General features: G+C 36.3%; 1 protein-coding gene across 20 annotated transcripts in view; it reads right to left on the bottom strand.

The window, feature by feature from the left end:
- CEP112 (centrosomal protein 112) overlaps nucleotides 1-21,531 on the bottom strand; it is a 420,211-nt gene that overhangs the window by 357,575 nt on the left and 41,105 nt on the right. For 17 of the 20 annotated variants that reach the window (XM_082441876.1, XM_082441874.1, XM_082441872.1 and 14 more), the window contains 3 exons: nucleotides 21,075-21,173; nucleotides 10,357-10,404; nucleotides 10,021-10,098 (listed from right to left, as the gene is read on the bottom strand). In XM_082441876.1, coding sequence (XP_082298002.1) covers nucleotides 10,021-10,098; nucleotides 10,357-10,404; nucleotides 21,075-21,173 — 225 coding nt within the window. Of the gene's footprint in view, nucleotides 1-10,020; nucleotides 10,099-10,356; nucleotides 10,405-21,074; nucleotides 21,174-21,531 lie in introns of those variants that run through there. The other 3 variants (XM_082441889.1, XM_082441890.1, XM_082441882.1) reach the window with 2 other exon arrangements.

Genomic DNA, 21,531 nt, shown 5'->3' with positions numbered 1-21,531 from the left:
TTATTTATAAGCATAGCACAAATAACAATGTGTCTCCTTCTCTTGTTATCTTACCACTGGGGCTTAGAGATGTATGAAATCTTCCTAAACAGTACTTTTTAATCTCCTCGGAACTCATCACATTAAGGGAAGAAGTGATATTTAAGCATACAGAGTGTATGCTGGTATTTTTTTTCTAATTTTTAAAATTTTGTTCATACATCATACATGAACACAATTTACATGAAACATAGAGATAATCATATTACATACTGAGTTTTTGTTTAGCTCCTCTGTACTCCTTGGTATTCCTTTCCTTTTTTTATTTGATTCTCTCCCTCTCCTCCATCAAATCCTGCATGGGGTATGGAATACGGACATTAACAACGGAGTATATTTTCGTAACTTCTGCCATGCTCACAGAATCATATATAACTATAAAGGGGCAAAATGCATGCACCAGTATGGGGGTTTGTGGCACAGACTAGGCGGATCCCCAGACATTTATTTTCCTCTTCTTCCTTTGGGGCCTCACTGACACCACCAAACTTGGGCTGGGCAGATGGCTGCCCCACATGTAAGTATGGTCAAGGGGGATGATGGGACAGAAATGATGCAGGCAACTTTGATGGACATATTTTTTTAGAAGTGGCTTTCTCTCCACCCTCTTTCTTTCTGAAGGATCACGCTTAAAAGATAAGGCATTGGTGAGCAACCGAGACCTCAGGTGCAGAGACTGAAGCTGTGTGCTGAGGATGGAGAGGTTCCCCACCAGCCTGGGTCCCTGATGACATCATAGAGCAGCACACTCCCGACATGCCCTGCACTGTTGTATGAGAGCTAAGTAAATTCTCTTCTTTAAACTGTTATACCCTTAGCGATATATAATTTTTTTTATTATGAATGTTTCACACACAAAAATACATGTTTTCTACACCTTGTTTTTCTCTCTGAACGATATCCCATGGAAATCCCTCTAAAAACACCTGCTGCAGTTTTTTTCATTCTTTTAAATAGCTACCAACTATTCCTTAATGAGGAGAAAACAAAATTTGTTCAACCATTCTCCTTAATGCATACTCACTTTATTTTCGGTCTTTTTCCACTTCAAACAACACTGCAAAACATTCTCATAGATGAGTCCCACACACTGGAATTTTGACTTCTATAGGGCGGATTCTCAAAAGACATGCCAACGGTTCGATGGTGGCTATATCTTAATAGGTTTTGCCCTCTGTTATAGGCAAATTCACATTTCCACCAAGAGTAGATATCTCACTACTACTCTAGTTGCATTTCCCTGAAAACTACTGTGTGTTAGCCCCTTTTCACATGTTTTGGGGCCTTATGAATCTGGTCTTCTATGAAATGCCCTTTCACAATTTTAATCCACGCTTCTGTCTGTCAATCAGTAAACCGTGGTATGCTGTACACATTAAGACAGTCTGTCTCAAATATTTTCCCCAAATCGATTATTTTTCTATTGATCTTTTGTTGTATTTTTTTACCTTACAAAGTCTTTATTTCACTTGAGTCAAATATTTCTATCATTTCTCTTATACGTTCTGGGTTTGGAAAGGTTTTTGGGTTAGAAAGATCTTCTGATGTCAAGATTTTTGTTGTTTTGAAACTTTTTTTGTCTGGGCCTCTACAGGTTAAAGGTACATCCAGAATTTGTTTTTGTTTATTTTTGTTTTTAGAGGAGAGGACCCAATTTTATTTTCTTCCAAGTAAATGAAAGGTTGTACCAGGATCATTTACTAAATAAAAGTCTGTTCTCAGTGTATTAACAATGAACTTCATTACTACATTTTTATTTTTACGGGGACTTGATTTTTTTCTTGGAATGTTCTTTTTGGTTTTAACCATGTCGGGACTGCCTAATAAAAGCAGTTGAGAAGTATTCCCTCCTCCTCCACAATCTCTAAGAACCTGTGTAATACTGGAATATAGTTCTTCCCTAAATGTTTCCTTACAGAAATACGTAGTTGTAAAGTAGAGTATTTTAATACCCTTTCTGAATAATTGTTGATATTCTTTTTAAGTAAACCAACACTCATAAGTGCTAGGTTTTTAAAGTTACTTGCATTGTAGAATATGAAACTTTTCACACTGTCACAGTAAGTTCTATTGGTCTATCTTGAACGTGGAATGGCTCTTTTACCTATGCGTGATTTTATAACATCATCCATTACTCATTTGGAAAACATCAGTTCAATGAGTTATAGAGATTTCCAAATATTGAAAATTTCATTACATAATATAAAAACTTCACACTGTTTCATATCACCACAGATCTCATTGGAAAGGTCTTAGTATTGGAAAGTTCTCGAGCTCACAGTGACTGATACAAGGTTGCCAAAATTCTAATTTGTATTAAAAGGTCAAATTTTATCACCAGCAGCAAATATGGTCAGTTGTTCTGCTTAAAGTGACAGGCTCAATTTGTTCATTTTTGAGAAAATGTCTGACAATATCCAAGTCCAAATAATCATATTTTGTCCCTCAGTCATTCTTTCAAATAAAAATGATATTCCACAAGAACAGCAGCTATTGCAATTCATAACTGAAAAAAAGCACACAAGGGTTTTGCCTCTGGCACGTTGATACGCACTTGGATATGAACCGTAAGTTCTTTATACATGGTTCCATTTCGTCACTCAGATATCCAGAAGATGCATGTTTGAGGTACAAGATTTAATAAAATTAATAATTTTCTACTTGCTTCATCGAGGACATTCTTAAATAAGATTGGTAATTTTTTCCCTGTGAGCATGTGACAGTGAAGAACATGCCTACCAGTACAATTTGGTGCCAACTGCCTTGATGTGGGTTAGGATATAGTTTTACCCAGCACTGTGTTTCCAACTTCAATGCAAGTGTCAATAGAGTAAAAAAATAAATAACATTTTTAAATTATTACAAAAATAATTTTGACCTCATAGACCTCATGAAAGAGTCTTGGGGACGACAGGGTTCACAGCCCACACTCTGAGAACCACTGCCCTAGAGAAACTCTTGTACATGTGTGTCAGGAAACATGTACAAGATTGTTCATAGGGTTATTGTTTGCAAAAGTCAAAAATTAGAATAGATTCATCGACAAAATGGCAAGAAACTGTGGAAGAGTCACTGAATAGAAAGTAATGCAAATGAAGCCAACTATAGCTAAATGGCGTAACAAGGATGAATGTCACCCACATACTATTGAGCAAAAAAATATGTGAAGTTTAGTTTCATTTAAATGAAGTTCAAAATCCACTAAAACAGAAATATTTTCATTTTTAAGAATGCAGGCATTGGTGGTAAAGTCAAGTTTAAAAACAAAGGAGGGAAATTACCAGAGAAGTCAGGATAGCAGTTACTGCTGGGGGAGATGGATGAGGTAAGATGGGGAAGAGTCAGACAGCAGGCTGCTGACGTCTTGGCAATGATCTCATCCTTGCCTGCATGCACTTTCCAATGGTTCTCCTTTGTATAATTATTTATTATAGTTTGTAAGACTGCGTGTATCTGAATGCTATATTCATAAAAAATGTTTTAAAATATAAATTCTCTCATTTATTACGTCAGTGACTGTAGATTACATCATCTCGGATTTATTTAAATTCTGCATTTAACTAGTAGATTTGCAAAAGGAAAAAATGCCTAATTGGCATTCTGTGTAAGAAAGAAGCAACATCCCTTTTTAGGCAATGGGTGGGAACATCCAATATGGGTGGAGGTGAAGTTCAAAGGAAATACTCTATTTCACAAAAAGAGCAGTTTCTACTGTCTGTTCTCTGAAAACTGATGGTTGCTCTGAAAATTGATCTCCCCTTGTGTTGTCTCTTCTTTCATTTTCAGTGACAACAGTTTTCCAAATGTCTTAATCTATGTCAGAAATCTTTTTTAAGAATACTAAAAAAAAAAAAAAGAACCCCACTGCTTGATGGTGCTCAAGGTCACACAATTCTGTGATGTGGATATCACAGGAAATGTGTTAGCGATTACAAAGGCAAACAAGTTCAAGTATGTTTGTGAATGACAGGTTCACAAGGTTAAAATAAAGGATCACGGTCACCGAACATCTTCCCATAATGCCAAATAAATTGAGAAAAACTTCTAATCTTAAAATATTTTATAGGTGTGTTTTTACCAATCAAAAGAAAACTACTACAGTTCTTCAACTCTAATAAAATAATATCGCAAATATTACTCATTTAACATCTAAGGTATTTTCCACAGTTATAAACTTAAAATGGAAGTTGTGTTTTATAAAGTTTGATTTCCAAAGGCTAATTAAATATTTTAGGACTCTCTAAAGCATCAAAAGAATTAAATCATTTATTAAACACAGACAAACTCTGTAATCTGTATAGAATTTCATGTCACTCAATTCTCTCCACACTTACTGCATTCTTAAACTTAAGCATTTCAACTTCCTAAATTTTGATTTTATAACATTAAGAATTGACTAACCTAGATTATCATCACTACTCATAGTAAAACCCTGTGAAATAGATCTGAGATTTAAATACAAAAATAAGATTTAAAAAGAGACAAAAATATGAATTTTTTCCATAATCTTGGAATAAGAAAGTCTTTTCTACAAAACACAAAAACCAGAAGCCATAGAGAAAAGACTGATAGATCCAACTACTGAAAAGAAAACTTCTATACATTAAAAAAATAGAAATAAATCAAAAGACATACAGAGAAAAATACTTGTAAGATATATGACAAAGACCTGAATTCCTTAACATATAAATCGTTCTTAGGAATCACAATGAAGACAAACAATTTAACAAAAATATGGAAAGGTATAAGAAAAGACAGCTCACAAAAGTGAAATTAAAAAGACAATAAACAGACAAAAAATATGTTCATTCTCACTTACAATAAAAGCAATGGAAATATCAAAGCAGCAAGATGCTATTTTTCATCTCACAGATAATCAAAAATGTTTATAATTCAGTGTTGATGATAAAATGGGAAAATAGACACTCTCATACACTATTGGTCCAAGTACAAATAGACCTAACCTTTTTTAATAGTTTATTAAGATATACATAATTCACATACTATAACATTCACCCACTTAAAATATATAATTCAATGTCTTTTAATACATCAGAGAATTATGCAACATCACAACAGTCTAATTTAGGACATTTTCATCACTCCAAAAGGGAACTCTCACACCCACTGGAGGTCACTCCCTGCTCTCACCCAAGCCTGCAGCCTGAGGCAGACATAACCTCATTTTAAGGGCAATCTGTCAATGTCAATCAAAAATTTAAACCTGCAACCCTGTTACTGGGCAATTCAATTTCACAGAATTTATTGTATAAGAAGAAATATGCAATACATAAAAATATACACAGGGATATTCTTGAAACACTATTTGTTGTAGCAAAATACATAACCTCTATCCCTCAGTAGGAATCTATATTAATAAAATGTGGTCCATCAGTAAAATAAAATACAATGCAACTATTTAAAAAGATGATGCCATACTACTGATATAAAAAAATCATCAGAATATATGTTAGCATTTAAAAAGCAAAATGAAACAGTATATAGATTATGCTCTAGGATCTTATTTGTATTTTAAAAATGAGATACTCCTGGAAACTTTTAAAGAGAATACACATTAAATTTTCTGCAATGATTACCTTGAAAAGATCAGGTGTTGAGGAAATGAAGATTACTATTTTATTTAATACTTAATACTTAATTTTAAAATAAACTTAACTCACTTGAAACAATGCTATTTCTTATTTTTAAAATGCCACCCAGCAACAACAAAAGCATTTGTAGATGAGAACGTGTACAAGACACATCAGGGTTGTCTGATGTGAACATGCAAGAGCCTGCTGAATTTCAAAACAGAAAAGCATTTATCCTCATGCCCATAAGTATATGTCTAACAAAAGTGACTTAATCAAGTAGACATAAGATCATCCTTCTAAAGGATAACTACACACATCACAGTGTAACTATGCATTTAAGTTTAGGGAAAAATCCAAGTTAGAAAACTATCTCTTGAAAACAGACAAAAATATTAAAGCGGTATGGTTGGTATTTTCTTTTTTGTTATTCTTTTTTTCCTGGAAATGGACTTTATTTATCCATCTATTCATGCACCATTCTAGAAAGAATTTGAGACAGTTACATAAATATTGATATATACAAATATAATAAGATTAAAGTACATAGACAAAAAATTGAAAAGAATATGAAATAGAAAGAGACCACTAAGGACAAAGATTTAGGACAGCACACAAAAGTACATGTCATAAAATATCACAGTTGCTGAAAATATGCTGTGGAAGCTCTGATCTTCCTAGTGACCAGAACAGGGGAAACACCATGATCTCTAACAGTTATATTATGTTTAGCATAGAGATACACATGTGATTCAGGAAAATCAATGTTTTTCCTAAAGTCTGAATATCTTTCTTTTAATGATTAGTATTCTCTATTTCAAAAATGAAAATATTAAAGAACTATCTCCTGAAACTGAAAAAAACTTAAAAAAACCCACATGTTCTGTATTAAAAATATAATTAGTCTTTTTATATTTACAAAGGCAATCTAAACTGCTACCTTCCTCTGCCTTCAAATGGCTCCTAATTATCTTTGCCTTTTTATATTCATTCTCATTTTTGCATATAATACATCCTTTACTTGTACCTTATAATCACATACAATGTTCATGGCACTTCCAAGCATTAATTTTTATTTTAGAGGTTAAACTGTTTATGATACTAAACTTACAAAAATCCATTATTTCAATTTACCATGTAAGACATAATTCATTACCCCATAGAAATATTTAGAATGCATATAAAGACAGACATATAAGGACATTCTTCCCAGAATTATTTATATTAGTAAAAACTCAATCTCAATACCCAACAATAGGGATAATTTAAATTAACTGGGGATAATTCTATAATATGAACTATAATACAGCCATTGAAAATAAATGCTTAGGAACAATATTTAGTAGCATAAAATACTTGAGTTATACAAAACAATGTATATGATATCATCTCAATTTTCTAAAGAAAAATAACATGTTTACAGGATACATAAAGAAAAGACTAAAAGACAACCCAATGATATTTTACCAGTGTTTTTATTTCATAGATGATTTTATTTCCTTCTTTACATACGTCTATATTTTCCAAATTTTCTTTAATAAAAATCCACAAATTATTTTATAATCACAAATACTACTTTAAAAGAAAGATGAAACTAAGATAATTCTCACACTGGGGCAACTCAGCATATACTTTTAAATATTTTAGGATGGAGAAAAAATATGATCAAAAAATTTCATCAAAAATAGTCAGACTTGAGGACACAGGGAGTGGGAAGGGTAAGCTGGGACGAAGTGAGAGAGTGGCATGGACATATATATACACTACAAACTGTAAATAGATAGCTAGTTGGAAGCAGCCGCATAGCACAGAGAGATCACCTCGGTGCTTTGTGACCACCTAGAGGGGTGGGATGGGGAGGGTGGGAGGGAGACGCAAGAGGGAGGAGATATGGGGATATATGTATACGTATAGCTGATTCACTTTGTTATAAAGCAGAAACTAACACACCATTTTAAAGCAATTATACTCTAATAAAGGAGTTAAAAAAAAAAGTCAGAAATGACTATGTAGCTATACAAAGAGTTATTTTAGCCAAAATATACACTGGATATATTTTAAGATATGGTGTAAGTTGATGTTTACATGCAAACTTCTCAATGATGCCACAAATATTTTTACGGTATGCCAGAAAGAAAAACAAAAACATAAAGGTGCGGAAAAAAATAAAGCCACACACATTTAAAATTATGAATCTCAAATGCAATACACAATAGCTTTAAGTGTTTTCTCTTTCAACACGTATGTGGGGAGCCTTGGTATGTTTACCCCTGACCCAAGATGTCATCATAAAGAATAAGGACATTATTTCACGAAACACCAAAAAAGAAATTCAAAAAGACACCAGGTTCTTTCAATTCTTTTAAATATTCTATGGTAAGCAGTCTCAACAGTAAAAGGAAAAGGAAAAATAGTTGGTAATGACTTAGAATGACGTGTAAAAACAATTAATGACAATTTATTTAACAGAAAAGAATTTCAAAACAAGAGTTCCAAAGAAGGTGCATCTGAATGTAAGTATTACCCTCAAAAACGCTTTTTAGAGTGTAATTTCTTTTTATTTCAACAGGTTCTTCAAAAACACTAGGAGTGCACTAAGAAACAAAACCCTGCATGCCTTAAACCGGAGCTATAAAATGACGGAATATTACTGAGACCAGCAGCAGTCACTCCACCAGACTGAAATTTAAAACGGGGGGGTGGGATGAATTGGGAGATTGGGATTGATACATGTACTCTACTATATATAAACTAGATAACTGATGAGAACCTACCCTATAGCAGAGGGAACTCTACTCCGTGCTCTGTGGTGACCTGAATGGGAAGGAAATCTAAACAAGAGGGGATATATGTATACATATAGCTGATTCACTTTGCTGTACAGCAGAAACTAACACAACATTGTAAAGCAACTATACTCCGATATCAATTAATTAAAATAAACGAATACTTTTTTAAAAAAAGAAATTTAAAAGAAAAAATAGCGCTTCCTCCTCTGTTATCAACAAAAATAAACTTATAGGCTCATGATATTGTATGGGATATCTAAGAAAAATATCATTCTGTGATATTTTATAAATAGGATGGTAAGAAAACTCTATCATGTTGAAAATACCCAAATTGAAATTAAATTTCAGAAATTCTTAGAAGCCTCCCATTAAAATGAAAGAAAAAAATGAAAGATAAAATTATTGAAATAAATTAATCAGAACCATTAATCTAAGTCCAATAATATTTTTCACAGTTTGCCCATTTAAATAGTGCATTACCATTTACAAGTTACATACATACTCACTGTTCTCATTTGACTTCGTAACAACCCTGTTTAAACAAAAATTAAACTAATATTCTTGACTCCCCTGGGTCATATAACTAGAAAATGGTTAAGGCAGATTAAGGACATAATTTTTCAGGTTCCTAATCTAATTGTCTTTCGTCGTACCACACAGATGACCGGTGTTTCATTGGTGTCATAAGCAAAAATAAAATAATAATGATGATTTTTAACTTTTCCAGAATAAAAGTTTTTAAAAGAAAATAATAAAGCAAATTAATGACTACTATTATACATGTGGAGTACACAGGTACCCAAAGACTACAAAATCTTCCTACTAATCCTGTAAAGCAGACACCTGCCAAGTAAGATGAAGAAACTGAGACTCAGGGAGGATAGGTATCTGCCCATTTTCACATAGCTGGTAAGGAGGATTTATATCCACATATTCTTGACTCCATAGCCTTTGCTCCTCACCAATAAACACCACTGCCTCTTTAATAATTCTATTTTCAAATGATCAAAGAAAGATAGTACATTGTGTCCCATAGCAGCTCTAGCATAGCTGAATTTAGCAGATCAATTTAAAATAGTAGAAACAGTAAAAATAGTGAAATTAGAAAGATACATTATGAGGAAGCTGAGATAAAGAGAGGATGAAGGGATTCACTGAGGTCAAAGATACTGCTTCTAAAACCTGCCATCCCCCCCAGGCCCTGATAATCAAGAACTGATAGGCCTGATAATCAGGAATTGATAGGCCCTGATAATCAGGAATTGATAGGCCCTGATAATCAGGAATTGATAGGCCTGATAATCAGGAATTGATAGGCCCTGATAATCAGGAATTGATAGGCCTGATAATCAGGAATTGATAGTCAGGAGAGAGCCCCTCAGCACAATCTGTCCAGCAGGCCTGGAGCCAGGACACACAAAGCGGAAGACGGGCATCCCAAAGTTGAAGACAACCCTGCCTGACCTGCATCAGTATTTTATATCCGTACCAATGACAACCTCTTCCTACCATGCATCCTTATTCTAACCCGAAAATTCACATTACACAAAATACAAAAATTGTTTAATAAATTAGATATATCAGAAATATCTCGATCCTACCTCCTTCTCATGCATTCGAGACAGTAACTGATCATCCTGGAGACTGCTGGATTTTCTCAGGCTGAATTTGGGAGTCATCTGTTGAATGAGGAAGAGTCATTCAATACTTTTTCAGGCCGGGTTTATCAAAAAGTAAACTCTAAATTGGCTGAAGTTCATGCCAAAATAATACCAATATTGGAGAAAAATAGTAATTTATTCACTTCCAAGCGATAGGATTAATAGGACTATTATGCTTCATAATGTGGCCTTGCATTATTTTCTCTAAATAACCTGAGGATTATTTTCTTTTAAGATATCTGACCGTAGGAAAAGTTCAATGCACTTCTCACCTACCAAAGTAACTGGGATAGGCTTCTGTCTCAGGTACCGAGGATTTTCTATCTGAAAATTTTAAAATAAAATAAAGACATTAATATTTGAGTTTTAATTCAACTATAATGAAAATGTTTTCCATATGTCTTAATATTTAGTATGTTTCTTAGAATGGGTATTGCATAATATATTTTTAGTGCCCCATGAACAAATAAAATAGAAAGCATAAACTCCTTCGTGCCATAAATGCACCTGCATGACCCTCTCACAGCCTAACCACCCAGCCTCATCCCCACTTCTCCTCACCTCACATTTCATCCCTGAGGACCCTGAATGACCTACATCACCAGAATACGGTAGCTCTTCCTGTGCCTCTCTACCTCTGTCTACCCCTCTGACCCCTATAAGTACCCTCCTGTCATCCTTCAAGTCCCAATTTAATCGCTACACTCCCAGGCAGATTTGATGTATGAATCCTTAACTTTACCTCCATGATAAGAACTGGAATACAAAATTCCTTTCGGATTCCTCCTACATCTACCTTCCTATCCCCCAGCATACCCTATGTTCCAAGGACACCGAACAACTTGCTTTACCTTGAAAGCACTACACTCTCTCCCATATCTGAGTCTTTGCAACCTGTGAAATCATTCTCCCAGCTTCTTCATGTGGTTAACTTATTCCAGACTCTCAGTTCAGGAATGTCTCCACCAGGAAATTTAGTTAACTTCCTACTACTGCAGCAGTACCCTGGAGGTTCATCTCCTTTTTGTGATCTAACATCTATCTTCTGCAAAAGATTGTGGACTCTGAAAACAGACTATGCCTGTCTTGTAACACACCTATCCCGACATCCACCACAGGACCCAGTAGGTAGTGGGTGTCCCACAAATATTCAGTAAGAAGGAATAAAGGAAGGGAGGGAGGAAGGAAGGAAGAGAAGAAAGAAGGAAAGAAGAAAGAAAAGAAGGAAGGAAGGGGCAAACTGCACCTGATCCCACCCTCTTATCATCTCCTGAAGTACGCTGTGTGTCTCTCATGGCTCTTCTGTTATATTTACGTGTTTATCAGTATGTCTCCACATCTGTCTTTAAGCTCAGTGAGTGCAAGGATGATGACTTCTCAATTTCGTATTCCTGGAAGCTAGCATAATACTTAGCATGTAGCAGGCTTTCAACGAAATATTTATTGAATTAATGTACTATATGATCAATTAGAAACACTGATTGTTATCTCAACTATTTGATCCACAAATGAAGTGATAATTAAAAATCATTATCATGGAATTCCAATCTCTTAACATCATAAACTCACAATTTGCTACATGGATAACCTCAAAATGTACAAGAATATAAATGTAACACTAATTATGACTTCAATCTAGGATAGTGGTTCTTACCTTGAAGTAAACCATTAGCATCAACTGACAAACTTTTTCAAATATATATTACTGGGTTCCACTCCTCCAAAATCCCATTGTGTTTTCAAAAAGCTTCTCAAATGGTGTATTATAATTAATAATCATGGAAGATGAACAATCCATACCCAATTTGACAATAAAGTTCGGGGTAAAGAATCAATTAATCAAAGAATATAGTGGCAATGAAATTAAAAATAGAACTTAATCAAAAAGAATTTTAATATAGGATGGATGAACAACAGGGTCCTACTGTATAGCACAGGGAACTATATTCAGTATCCTTTAATAAACCACAATGGAAAAGAATATGAAAAAGAATATATATATGTATAACTGAGTCACTTTGCTGTATAGCAGAAATTAACACAACATTGTAAATCAACTATACTTCAGTAAAATTCAAAAAAAAAAATTTTAAGCCTCTACAGCAACAGATAGGATCTGAAGAATAACTATATTTCTGCACCTAGATTAGAAGAAATTTACAAAATAATTTCTTTCACCTGGAGGCTGGTTCCCATAAAGTAATGGCAACTGCCTAAATTTAAATTTCTCTCCCCATCCTCCAAAAATCCATACAGATGAACAAAGAGAGCATTTATTTTTATTAATACCCATCACCCATGCCTACATCACAACAAGGAGAAAGAGATTACAAAAAATTCGAATAACATATAAGTGGCCAAAGAAAGATCACAAATCAGCAGAATTAGATCCTAAGCCAAACCTGAGTGACAGCGTGGAAAAAAAGCAAGTCCTGAGGGTCCTACTAGTGGTGGGACATAAATGTCATCAAATACTGACCTGTAGAAGGAAAGTGGCTTAAGTGGGTCAGACAAAAAGCCTGAGAGATGAGAGTGCTGGAGACAGAGGAGTCAAAGAGGGTCACGGGGTGTGGGCCAGAGAAGGCAGTCTCAGGAAGCGAGCACTTCTGCAGTAGAGGGAGGGCCCTGGAAGGAAGGCGGTCCATGACGAAAGAAGAAAAAGGGGCTACAGAAAAGGGCCCTATGGAAACAAGAAGAAATCAAGGAATCTGAAGACAGGCCAAAATGACAACCACAGAAGGCACCATCTACTAAAGATACTGCAGTTCAGTGGAGCAGGAGAAGGGAGCCTTCCTGAACTAAGAAATAAAGTAAGCTACCCAAGCCACCACTCTCATATGCTCACTGGCTATTGCTTGTTCAGAAAAACCTAATAGAAATAATCATGAACAGAAAAAAGAATCTTATGTCCATAAAAGCTTACTATAAAAAAAATAGAACATCAAAATCAAAACCTGTCAGCAGAAGGAATCACTTTTTTAAAAATCCATGAAACAGGCTTCCCTGGTGGCGCAGCGGTTGAGAATCTGCCTGCCAATGCAGGGGGCACGGGTTCAAGCCCTGGTCTGGGAAGATCCCACATGCCGCGGAGCAACTAGCCCCGTGAGCCACAACTACTGAGCCTGCGCGTCTGGAGCTTGTGCTCCGCAACAGGAGAGGCCGCGACAGTGAGAGGCCCGCGCACCGCGATGAAGAGTTGCCCCCGCTTGCCGCAACTAGAGAAAGCCCTCGCACAGAAACGAAGACCCAAAACAGCCAAAAAGAAATACAAATAAATAAAGAAATTGACACTTAAAAAAAAAAAAAAATCCATGAAACAGAAGAAAACTGTCATACAGCCCCCCTTTTGACTCCCCTGTCTGCAGTGCTCTGATTCATCAGGCTTTTTTGGACAGCCCACTTAAGGTAGGCCACTCCCCTGCAGGTCAATATTTGATGATATTTACATCCACTAGAACAATATATATTCAAGTATAAGTTTTAAATAATTTCAGGAAGTTCATAAAGAACACAACAAATAAAGACAAAAAATAGAAAGATGTTAAGTAGAGGCTGACCAAATAAGAGCTTGGCAAAGTTGCCGGATGCCAATATGTAAAAGTCAGCTGCATTTCTATAAATTAGCAAAAATCATCTAGGAAAAAAGATGATTTTACAAAGACATCATTTATAATCACAAAACAATATATAACTCTTAAAAGTAAATCTAAGAAAACATTCATAAACCCTTTATGGAGAAAATAATTAAGCTTTTTCTGAAAGACATTAAGACCGAAATAAAAAGAGTGTGAAACCATGTTTTTGGATAGCCTCAATATTATAAAAATGTCAATTCCCCTTAACTAGATCTAGTGAATAAGTTTATCCAAACCAAAATCTCAATAGGGTTTTTGGAAAATGTAATAAGCTCATTATAAAATGTATATAAATAAATAAAGGGACAAGGATAGTCAAGACATGCCTGAAGAAAAAAAACAAGGTGGGTTGCCTTACAAGACATAATAAAACTATAGTAATGAAAATAACTCAAAGGAACTAACTAGAAAGTATCAGAAACTCAAATATATATAAGAATATGATTCATGAAAGATATAGCACTGCAAATTATTGAGAAAATAAGGATATGTTCAATAAGAGGAAGAAAATAAGAGCAGATCCCTTCCTTACACCTTGTATAATAAATTCCCAAAGGATTAAGTACTTATAATTAAAAGCAGAACTATAAAAACTTTCAGAAGACAACTGAGAAGAATGACTTCATGGTCTTGGAGTAGAGAAGGTTTCTTTAAACAACACATAAAAAAAGTATAAACAAAAAAGAAATAACAAATTTGACCACTTTAAGTAAGAACGTCTCTCTAAAACAAATATTATAAATAAATTGAAAAGGCAAGCCGTAAACTGGATGGAGATATTTGCACAGTTAGTCTACACAATGTGTAAAGAAGTTCTTTTAAAATAAAAGAAAGAACAAAGGCCATTAGAAAAAAAAAAAATGGGAAAAACTTGAGACACATTTCACTGATGAGGAAATCTGAATAACATAAACATGAAAATATGCTCAATCTGTTTAGAAATATGAAACATGTAAAGTAATACCACAAAGAGATGGTATTTTACAGCCACTAGATTGGCATACATTAAAAATCTGACAATAGAAGTGTTCCAGACGTGAAGCACTACTGTTGGGTGTATGAATTCGTGCATTTACTTTGGGAAACATTTATTAAGTAAAGATAATAATAAAATCTACTGACATATCATACCAGAGAAAGAGGCATCGTCTTTAGTAACTAACACTGTACTATATACACACAACTTTTTGAAAAATAGAGGCAGCAAATTTCCAGCAGGCAGCAAAGTACACTCAATAAATATTTATTGTCTGAAGGTATATATATGAAAAGTAAGTAACCATTCTCTATTTTTGGAATGGAGAAACCAGCATAGAAAGTAAGTCCTTCAAAGACACATGCATATAAAACCCTAATTCATGAAGCAGAATTAAATATAAGGGGGAAAATAAAGGAAGAGGGAAACAGAGAATTCCCAAAGATGCTCAAGCTCTAATTAAGCTTAAAATTTAAAACCAAAAGCCAAGAAAACCATCTGTGACTTATTTTTACCCGGCTCTACATTTATAAGCAGGGTACAAAATATTGGTTTAGCTAATTACAATGTAGCCTCTCAACTATGCAAAAATAACTCCTATTTCATCCTCTTCATCTTTAAAAGCCATTAAATACAGAAATTAAGGACTCATCCTGTTATCATAAATTTCCTCTCTCAAGCTGACCAAAAAAAAAAGTCTATTCTAATATTTAAAAGCAAGAACGAACACTGTAAACAAGTATAAATCTCCTGTTGTTGTTATTCATTTACAATACATTGAGTTTGTCTCATACCCACTTTTAATATGTAATGAGAACTATGCATAGTAGAGCATGTTCTTTAGTCTATTTGAGGGAAATAAGCAATCTATTTTCTGATTTTATAACAGCAGCCAGACGTGCTTTGAAGTTAAACGTTCCCACTTTGTAATCCACAAGTAACATGGACTTGCAGCAATCTGTAAAGTCTTAACATTTACTTTCTTCATGCTCTTTTAGAAGACTTCTTGTTCTCTCATAATACCTCAAGAAAGAATACCACAATAAGGAATGTCCAAAATGGAAGATAAAAAGAACTTATGTGAAACATTAAAGTCTCACAAAATATTATACAGAAAGCAAAGCCAAAAATAATTTAGTTCCAATAGCATGAATAAATCATGTCACAGAACATTTCTTGTTTGAAAAACAGAGTCACAATAATAAATAAAAATTTAAACTAGACATAAATACAGATATCTGAATGCTCTCTAATGAAAACTGGCTTTTAACATTTTATTCTGTTAAGTTTTTTAGCAGAACTGTTCAGTTACAAAGAGTTCTGTCAGTTTGTTTCTTCAAATTATTCAGGACTTGGTCAAACTGACCTCCTTATAGACTAACTAATGTTGATCAAATAGAGATGCTCCAACGTTCCAGAAAAATAGAAAGACACTTTATCTGATATTTAAGCTGTCTTAGAGGAAAGGACATTCTCGGGCAATATATTGCTAGCAGCACAACTAGAATAAACGTTTTTAAGTCACAGCATCCGTCAGAAGCACTGCCAAAACTCTTTCTATAGCATAAAATAAATTCAGTCATCAATGTCAAATCAATTATGCTCCAAAATAATGTTTTTAAGTCAATATTTTAGAACTTGAAAAATGTTTTCCACAGAAAAAATACTACAAATGAAGGTTCATTCGTTGGTTTACTCACATTTCAACAAACATTTAATGAGCACAAATGAAATACAGATATAGACATCAATCACTGCCATAAGGAAAAGCAAGTAAGCCAAAGGAACAGAATGGAAACACACATGTACTGTCACCTGATTTATGAGACAAGTAACACTGCAGCGCAGCAGGAAAAGAATAGTCTTTGCAATAAATGTGAGTGTCACCTGGATACTTATAAGGGACAAAAACAAATCTTAACTTCCTATCTTACAACATATACTACAATCGGCCCCAGATGGCATGTAGATCTACACAGAAAAAGTAAAACAATAGAGTTGTTAGAAGAAAACATAGGAGAACATCGTCAGGAACTCAAGATAGTCAAAGACTTTAAACAGGACAGAAAAAGCATTTTTTCATGAGATGAAAATGTGAAAACGAACAGCATTAAAATTTAAAATTTCTGTTCATCAAAGACACCAGTAAGAGAATGAAGGAAAGCAACAAAGTGGAAGAAAATATTTACAATACTATATTCCAAAAGTAGTCATCCAGAACAGATACAAAGCTCTTACATATTCAGAAGAAAAAGGCAGACAGCCCAACAGGAAGACTGGCAAAGTCTTCAGCAAGCACTTCACTCTGAGAGGCTACCCAAACTGTCAGTCAACATATTAAAAGGCATCTAACTCTATCAGTCATCAGGAAAATACATATTAAAAGCACACTTGGCAACGTCACTAACCACTGTCAAGAACGGCTAAGTTTTATAATTAAAAGAAAAACTAACTGACAACACCAAGTATGGAAGAGAAAGTAGAGGGGCAGGAACCGGTACACGCCGCATCCCGATGAGGGTGCAGAGCGGCACAATCACTTTAGAAAACCGTTTGGCAGCATCTACCGTATCCATTAGCTTTGAGCTCCTTGGCTTCCAACTAGCCCACTTTATTTAGCCCAGGACTCCGAGGCTCGGCACGTGGGCGCGCCTCTCACCTGGACTCGCCCGCGTGTCCGCTCAGCCGGGGGACAGCTGCGCTCGGTGACCGAGCACAGCTCTGGACCAGCCCCGGCAGGGCGACCACGGGGAGGACAGCCAGGGGTCCCTCACTCCTTACGGGGGGGGTGGGGGGTCGGGGGCGTCCCCAGCTGCCGAGGGCTTGCAGGTGCCCCCCAGCCCTGGACAGGAAGTTCTCCCCCATGGGCTGCGCCCTCAGCGGGGCCGCCGGACTAGGGTAGGGGTGCTGTCCACCCTCGGGAGCTCCCCGCGGGATCGGGGGGCCGCACTCCCGCTGACCTCCCCCGCTCCATCCTCCGCCGGGTCCCATTTCCTCCACTGCCTGTCCTGGGAGATCTCCCGCACAAATTCTGAAGAGACCTGACCTAAGGGCGTCACCTAAAGCGTCCCCACTGTTTGTTCGCTCCTGATGGGAGCGAGGCTCTCAGTCAGCACCTAGGCCCCGGGTGGGAACGGCTGGGGGGCTGGTGACCCGATGGAAGGCCCGGGAGAGCCCTCCCCCTCCGGGTCTCCCAGCCGTGCTCAGGAAAAAGAAAAGAATTTTACATAAAGACAGTCATGCATGAAATATATGTTAACAAAGCAAGAAAGCTTCCCAAAAGCTAAAGGTTACAAAGGTTAAAGAGTAATTAAAAAAATAATACAGGAGGAATTATATTATTTAATTGCTAGCTTTACCAAGTAAATCTCTACTTGAATTACGCATTCCTAGGGAAAATATTAACAGACTCCTAGGAAAAGAAAGAATACAATTGGGGGAGAAATATATTTTTTCAACAATAACTAGAAAATTAAAAATCTACAACATCTAATGAATCAGAAAGTAGGTGCTGACAGGCAAGCCAGCAATATAAAACATGTGCCCTTTAGTACAGAACACAAAATTAACTAGCCATAAACCGATCATTCAGAGGAAGAAAGAAACAAGAGTGCACTGCACATTCTCAAACAAAACTAAAATCAGAGCAAAATCGAAGCTTTTGAATACAGTGGATATTTAAATTATTCTACTGTGATCAAGAGATATAGTTCAACCTGATTAATGCATATGTGTTATAAATATATAAAAATGCAAGACTTTCATATTTTACACTGTCAGTGCATTCTTCGAACAATAAAAATGTGAAACAAAACCCCAGGCAGTCCTAGTTTTAGGGCATTACCTCAAAATATTTTAGATGTTTTATCTTAATTTTATTATATGAATGAAAATTTTAATCCTCTGAACAGTTAAATAATCGTGAAAAGTACTTTATGTGCTAAGAAATGTACATCAGAAGTTTCAAATGGCTAAGGGCAAAGCCAAGTTTAAAAGGACAGCCCAGAATTTTATTTTTCACTTTGATACTGCATTCTGGCAAACAGAAGGGGTCTTTCTGAGGGACTTCCTGTGCCCCTCTCCCACACCAGTAACTCAGCACTCCCCTCCAGTGGCGGCTTCCCCTACCCCTTCAAAGGTGAAAAGGGTCTTCTTTCGACCTCCTATTGCCCTCTCATGGTCAATGTTTTCTTCCCCTTCATTAGCATACTCCTCAAAGGCCTGGGAGAGTCACACTGCTTCAAGTCCCGCCCGGCCCCTCCCCTCTAACTGTGGCCGCTGCGCAGCCGGCCCCCTCACTCTGAAGTCTCTGAAGACAGAGCTGTCCCAGGCCCTGGACACAGCCGCCGCCTACAGCCGTGCGGCTGTGAGACAAGACGCCAGCCCTGGAGGCTCACTCGTGGAGCTGGAAACCTTGAACTCCCCAATTAATCTTAGCGCCTCTCTTAACCCTACCAGTCTAGAATGACATGTTGAATCCCTTGAAGTGCTTCCCCCATCGGACAATCAATTAACTGACAGAGAGACAACCTTCCCATTTTCCTGGAACCAAACTTTCAGGCGCCCTCCTATTCAGCCCACCAATCAGCCACTAAGCATTCTTTATTCTCTTTGAAATGTGTTTCTTTCCTATCCTTTCCGTCTTCACAGAAATCACACCACTGTGGAGTCCACCACAGACACCTAAAGGAGGGTTGGCTCCCTTTCTCCGTGTCTATGCACACCCACTGTGACCTTCTTAATACCACCTAGTCACGTGTCCTAAAGTACTGCTTTCATTAAAGGTCGGTATTAGTTTGGGGCTTCCCTGGTGGCGCAGTGGTTAAGAATCCGCCTGCTTCCCTGGTGGCGCAGTGGTTGAGAATCTGCCTGCCAATGCAGGGGACACGGGTTCAAGCCCTGGTCCGGGAAGATCCCACATGCCGCGGAGCAACTAGGCCCGTGAGCCACAACTACTGAGCCTGCGCATCTGGAGCCTGTGCTCCGCAACAAGAAAGGCCGTGATAGTGAGAGGCCCGTGCACCGCGATGAAGAGTGGCCCCCGCTCGCCGCAACTAGAGAAAGCCCGCGTGCAGCAACAAAGACCCAAAGCAGCCAAAAATAAATAAATAAATTTATTTTTAAAAAAGAACATTATTAGTAGGAAGGGTTTTAGGTTTTTTTAAAAAAATAACAACCCCTGATGTCAGTGAAGAAGTAAGAAATAGACAGTCCTATATACTTCTGGTTGGAGAACAAATTGGTATACACCTTCTGGAGGGCAATGTACCAAGATCTAACATAACCTAAGAAAGCAACCAAATAGGTATAAAAGGACTCTTTTATGGAATTTTATTGCAGTATTACTTATATTAGCAATAAACTGGGAGCAACCTACATGTCCAAAAATGTCAGAATGTTTAAATAGGTTATGAACTACCTACCCAAAAGAAAAATTAGTGCCACCATTAATATTCATGCTAATAGAACTATTATAAACTTATACCAAATTTAAAACAGCACATAATAAAATAGTAATTATAAATATGACCCCAATTTTGTTTAAATCTTAATTTTATAAATACACACAGAAAAAAATGAGGGAAAGATATTTATAACAAAATGTTAATACAAATTTTATTCATCTGACTTTATGTGTTTTTCAAATTTTTCAAGTTACAAATTATTTTGATAATAATAAAGTGGGATTAAAAAATTGATCAAACCCCTTTTCACTTCCTGAAAGCATTTAAACAGCATATATGTAAAGTGGAATGTGGAGGGGAAAAAAAATTAATCTCACTACTGCCTAAAATTTAAAAGCTAAGCTTCTCAGTTTAGCATTCAAAGCTCCAATACAACCCAGCCTGATGGCACTGCCCTCTAACCCTACCTGAGTCCCGGTCATGGCCACACCTTTCTTCACGCCTCTTTCTGCCTCTAGTTCCTGCCCCCTCCTCCCTATCCACCCAGAATCATTCACAGCCAGCCTCTGAGCATGAAAACCACTATCCACGATGGCGGCTCATCCTGAGGTCTCCTGGAGAATATTTTTAACCCAACTGACCTTGCTTCTCCAAGTCCTCCTCCTCTCCCCTCCACCTCAGGATTCTACTTTCTATATAACTCATTTTGGTTATACAGTTTGATCATACACTGTCTTAAAGTTTATTTAACTGTTTCACGTGTATATCTCTTATTTCACCAACAAGAAAGTCAGCTTGTCAAGGGCAGGGACCATTCATGCTTCTTTGGAATGTTATTTCTCTTTCCTGTTCCCCAAGTCCTTCTCAGTGCTCACACGGTACTCAATGTCTAACAGCCAGTAAGAGTCATTGTTTAGAATTAAATTAGTGCAGATGTTTTCCAAATACAACATGATTCTGCCACATCAACATACATACATGAAACAAATACTTTTTTACCCCAAGATTCCAACTATTAAGGCGAGCTTCGATGTCACTGTCATCCAAAGAAAGAGCACATTTCTTCGAATGAATTTCCTGAAATACAAAAGAGAAAAAGAAAAACAGGATGAAAAAAAAAGACAAGATGGAGGGAAGAAACAAAAGAGGAAAGGAAGGAGGGAAAGAAGGGAGTGAGAGAATGAAGGAAGGAAGGGCAGAGGGGAGGGAGGGAGGGAGAAAACAGGACAAAATATATGTCATTCAGAGTAATGAGAGTTTTGTGTGCCTTTTTTAGTCATGCTATACTACCCTCAGAGGAAAGGATTATGTTACAACTGAGTTAGTTCTCAATTCTAAGTAATGACTGTTTATTACAGCTGCTTAAGGCTATGAGATGCCTTCACAATATATTCACACAGCAACTAGATTTCAAAAAAAAAAAAAATCAAAAGAA

Source organism: Balaenoptera physalus (genome assembly GCF_965194825.1).
Source record: "Balaenoptera physalus genome assembly, chromosome: 20".
Lineage (NCBI taxonomy): Eukaryota > Metazoa > Chordata > Mammalia > Artiodactyla > Balaenopteridae > Balaenoptera > Balaenoptera physalus.
This window is presented reverse-complemented; position numbering and strand designations above follow the sequence as displayed.